Source organism: Palaemon carinicauda, chromosome 39 (genome assembly GCF_036898095.1).
Source record: "Palaemon carinicauda isolate YSFRI2023 chromosome 39, ASM3689809v2, whole genome shotgun sequence".
Lineage (NCBI taxonomy): Eukaryota > Metazoa > Arthropoda > Malacostraca > Decapoda > Palaemonidae > Palaemon > Palaemon carinicauda.
In genome coordinates this window covers 38,909,732-38,914,731 of record NC_090763.1, presented here as the reverse complement: position 1 = coordinate 38,914,731, position 5,000 = coordinate 38,909,732, and the positions used below count along the sequence as shown (strand labels likewise).

Genomic DNA, 5,000 nt, shown 5'->3' with positions numbered 1-5,000 from the left:
TTTTCTTTTCTGATTTTCAACAGGTACTTATCAGGGTGCTCAAATGCAACCAGAATTTAGGTAATGATTGAGTTTAGTGTTGATTATTCCAAATGTTAGCCAATATCTACTCAGTAATGAAATATGGTGCTGTCTTGAAAAAAAGCACGTATCATATAAAATTTAATCATATTGGACTCATATTTCTTTTTTTACTAATAATACGAATAATTAATTTCTATTTCTTGGTTCTTTGATCCTAGATGTTAATGCATTACAAAAGAAAGAGCTTTTATAAATTTCAGTCAAAATCTTTTAACTAAAGATTTCTCTGATATTTGTAGGGATGGTAGAGTTCCAAATTTAATCATTCTTACACACTAACAAAGGGGCTCCAAACCTTTAATGCTCTTCGGTAACCCTTGGGCATTGTCATAGATTCCTGTGTTTCCCTAAAATTGCGGACGAAAAAAGAAACAATGAAATTAATATCATAATATTACATCATGTATTGCAGAGTATGGGCTATTTCAATGTATCCTCTGAAGAGTAAAAATTTACCACTGGTGGGTACATGTACCCCAGGTTGGGTATACTTTTTGACAAATGTTTTATATCTACAGTTAGGCCTATCACCTGGAAGCCAGAAGAAGAGCTTAATTGTCTTAGGATCATCAAGTGCTGACAAACATCTTACAGGATCAAATGTCAAATATGGCAGAACCTTTGGAGACCTAAATCTTGTTGGAAGTTTTTCTAGACGAGATATCTTGAAATTCCTTCAGTTTGCATCAGAAAGGTCAGCCAAGTAGATGAAAAAGATCCTTTATACGAGTGATTAAAATTTTCTTACATTTAAATGGCATTGGTTTGATTAAATGGAAATATTTTGTTATTTTCAAAATAACCTAAATTTGTTACCTGTTTATAATCTGAAGTAATTTCCGCTTCTCTAATTTTGTTTTCATAGACTAAATTTGCCCACGCTGCGCCAATTGGACATCCAAGAAGATGCCAGTGAGCAGGTTGCTTGTGCATACTTGCAGACTACTGAAGGATGTGGTCCTTCCTCTATGTTCCAACGACTCTGGTACTCACATAAGAAGAACAGTTTACCACAAGAGGTATGTAATTAGAAGTTTTGATACATTGCATTCAATGATTGAAAAGAGGTCTAGATGCAAGCACTGTTCCTAACAAAATACAGATTTTTATTAATTTAGAACTAATTGTACAACCTGGAAACTCAAAGAACCGAATGTAATTTTTACTTTTATATGATACCTATGAAAGAATATGCAAAGGACGTAATATAAGTTATAACTGTATGAAGAATAGTTTGTAGATTAGGTGTCTTTCACAGGATGAGTTTCTTAGGAAGAACTGGGAGATTGATTAGAGGATTTGGTATGAAAGCCTTGTTTGGTAAGTTTTATCTAGAAGACATATCACTTAAACCATGTCATGCAAAGCAGTATCTAGATTGCCATCGTGTGGACTTCCCAACAGAAGCCAGAGTTGATGTTTATTTTGCTGGAACAAATATTTGCCGGTAACAGAATTCCCGTCAAATTGTAACGAGAACACCATTGATATATTTGGATGATGGCCTGTAAAAACTGTATACTTATGCTACGATATAGTCTCTGTTCTTTTTGTCTTAGTAAGAATATTTTTCTACAAAAAGATCAACGAATAAAAACTTCCCATAGGATTTAAAACATGAAGCAGAAATAAGTGCTTTCAAGACATGTACAATTTAAATACAACTACTACTACAATAATGCTCTGCCCTAAGGTAGGTTCTTTAATGGATTAGTCACCCTCCATGGCCACCTCTTATAACTCTTGGTACCTTCTCCCTCCCTTCAGGTCATCTAGCAATGAGTTCCATTTCCTTCCTCTGGGTCTTTGTCATTCAAATTTACCTTCTATAAAGTCCTTCAGTAACTCATCTCCTCTTAGAATATATCCTATCTTTCTTTTCTGACTTCTCTTTATTGTTGTAATGAGGATTCTCTCTGCTCCAACTATTCTTAGTACTTCTTCATTAGTCTTGTGATCTCTCCAACTAATTTTCAGCATCCTCCTCCATATCCACATTTTAAATGCTTTCACCTGGAAATATAGGTTGACTAGCATCTTTGAAAAGATCCACTCAATGGAAAATATATTTGGCAAGAATTATACACTGAAAAACGAATATCAGCAGAAGTCTGTGCAGTCTTTAGGGCTTAGAAAGCGGATCCCCATTATCATTAGAATAAATATTCTTCCATTAATACCTAAAACTATGGGTTAATAGATTCTAATTCACTTAAAACAATTATCAAAAACATTTTGGCAAATCTGTAAGGCTCTACACTGTATGCTTCACAGTGAGCTATGTTCTGGTATTGTAAGGCCCAATACTGAATGGTTTTCTGTAATTTTCTATGCTTTGTGTCTTAAAGTGAACTATGTTCTGGTAACTAAGCTTGAGGTGATCGCATGGTCATAGTACGTTAAAATCAATCTGTTTATCACGACATATATTTTTGTCTATAATAGGTACGAGGTTAGCCAAGGCACCAGCCACCCGTTGAGATACTACAGCTAAAGAGTTATTGGGTTCAGATAGTACTACATTGGATCTTCTCTGTTATGGTTCATATTTCCTTGGCCTACACATACACCGAATAGTGTAGCCTTTTCTTCACACATTCTTCTTTTTCCTCTTCACTTGACAACACTAAGATAACAGAAAAATTATTTATCACTAGAGGTTAACTATTGGACTGAAATTGTTCAGTGGCTACTTTCGTCGTGGTAAAGGTTGTACCGTACGTGTTCAATACACGCTGGATACTATAATGGTTTTGATTTTTTATCTTATCACCCACTCTTCCCTGCACTGTGAAAACATTTTGTGTTTTCATGCTAGCGCAAGCTTTTTGTGACGTTCTTGCAAGCACATTGCTATTAATAAACTTGATTATTGTTTAATAAAGTTTTGTTGCATTCACCTCGCCTCTCAGTTATCACCTAATTGGTGCCTCCGCACAAGGTAGAGGAGATTTTTACCTATGGTAAGAAACTCTTCTAGGAAAAGGACACTCCAAAATCAAACCATTGTTCTCTAGTCTTTGGTAATGCCATGACCTCTGTACCATGGTCTTCCACTGTCTTGGGTTACGGTTCTCTTGCTAAAGGGTACACTATTCTATCTGTTTCCTTATTTCCTTTCCTCATATTTTCCATGTTGGAGTCTTTAGACTTATGGCATCCTGCTTTTTCACCCATGGTTGTAGTTTAGCAAGTAATAATAATAATAATAATAATAATAATAATAATAATAATAATAATTGCTTAACAAATATTGGCTGTTAGCTCATATTTTGAAGGACTGCGGAGATAAACACTTTCTTAAGAGAATTTAAACAAATTTTTGGACCGTGTGTGGATCAGCATCAATTTGAAGCAATTTCATGTTAGCACTACTATACAACTTTTTAAAGTGATATCAAGACTGAAGGAACGGAGTTTGTTCAGTTTTGGTACAGCACAATGAATATATTGCTATACTGAATAACTTGTCCACCGTTATGGCACAGTAGTTAGAGGGTCAAAACATGGTCCTTAACTACGAGAGACACAAAATACATTACCAGAAATATGATTACGTTTCTTTATTATGTAAAAACAATAAACTAATAAAAAAGAAATCTGAAAAACCTGCCATGCTCATTAGCTTTACCAGATTCCAGCCAATCTTGTTTATAGAAGTGAAGTTGATAAACAACAGAAGAGATATTATTTGAAGATTTATGATTTCAAAGTTTAGCAAAGAGAGTGTGTAGAATTTCATCTACTTTATTAACTTTTTATTAGGATTTTCAAAACATTTCATGTTATCATTATGTATCGTTTTCTTTGAAATCTTATACTATAGCATTCTCAATGTTATTTTGAAATTTTACTCTAACCAAAGATTTTTACTACAAATTTCAGATTAGGAAACTGCATGTTATTTCATTAATCCCTTCCTTGCCGTTTATTTTCAATATACTTTGTGCATCTATTCAAGTCCAGTAGCTTCAATACTGTTTTCTTTACAGGTTGCAGAAAAAGTAAAAGAATATTTTCATAGTTATAATGATTTTCGACGGAATATGTTTGGTCTCCCTCTGGTGTGTTACATGCCATCACTTGGCCCTCCTGATGATGCAAGACCTTTAGTCTACCCGAGGACATGGGCCTGGCAGCTACGTGCCCTGAACAAAACAGTGAGTTATATCAACTGTGCTCTAAGAAATTAATCTTGTGTGGTATAGTACATATCTATATGAGTAGTAAATACAAAGGTAATTCAATTATATTTTATAAATAATGAGAGTAGTTTATTAGAAGGCGAAATATTCAAGATTCCTTTGTCTACATGTGAATAATTTTTCTTTGACGACTAATTTTCAGAATAATTAAATGTAATATGTTATTTTATGCGATTATGCATGAAAGTAAGTTGCATGTTTAAGATGTAAAAATCAACTGTCAATCATTATGCGATATGCAGAAAAGCATTACTTTCATATTACAACTAAAAATTGGTGACCGTGAAAGGTTTAGATTTTATTAACCATAGCAGCACCAAGAGTAATAAATCTTATTGATTTGGATAGCGAAGAACAGAAAGAGATAGCCCAGGCTTCTCTAAGGCTACTCTAAGGCTCAAGTTACCAAGATTCTATGAGGAGCTCAATGATGTGGACAATTCCATTGAAAGCTTCGAGGAGTTTGTATAGAGCCATGATTGCTAGGGGTGTGTGTGTGGGTGACGTTTACTAACAGGTAGAAGTCTTCAAGTGTTTCTGACATACCCGCACATGGAGTTAGAATTATGATAGCATGATGAGGGCCTTTCAAAAGAGATACAAGATACCTTAGGAGGAAATGTTATGAGACCAAGCCTAAAAAGGTGAAAAACGAGTCTTTTTTTTTATAAAGGACCACAGATTGATTGAAATGGCTAGATAGAGCAAAAA

At 34.3% G+C, this 5,000-nt stretch overlaps 1 protein-coding gene across 5 annotated transcripts in view; it reads left to right on the top strand.

Moving 5' to 3' along the window:
- Positions 1–5,000, top strand: part of LOC137631134 (glutamine-dependent NAD(+) synthetase-like) — a 39,327-nt gene that overhangs the window by 32,719 nt on the left and 1,608 nt on the right. For 4 of the 5 annotated variants that reach the window (XM_068362799.1, XM_068362798.1, XM_068362800.1 and 1 more), the window contains 3 exons: positions 603–778; positions 950–1,103; positions 4,077–4,244. In XM_068362799.1, the coding sequence (XP_068218900.1) occupies positions 603–778; positions 950–1,103; positions 4,077–4,244 (498 nt within the window). The remainder of the gene's footprint in view (positions 1–602; positions 779–949; positions 1,104–4,076; positions 4,245–5,000) is intronic. The other variant, XM_068362801.1, reaches the window with a different exon arrangement.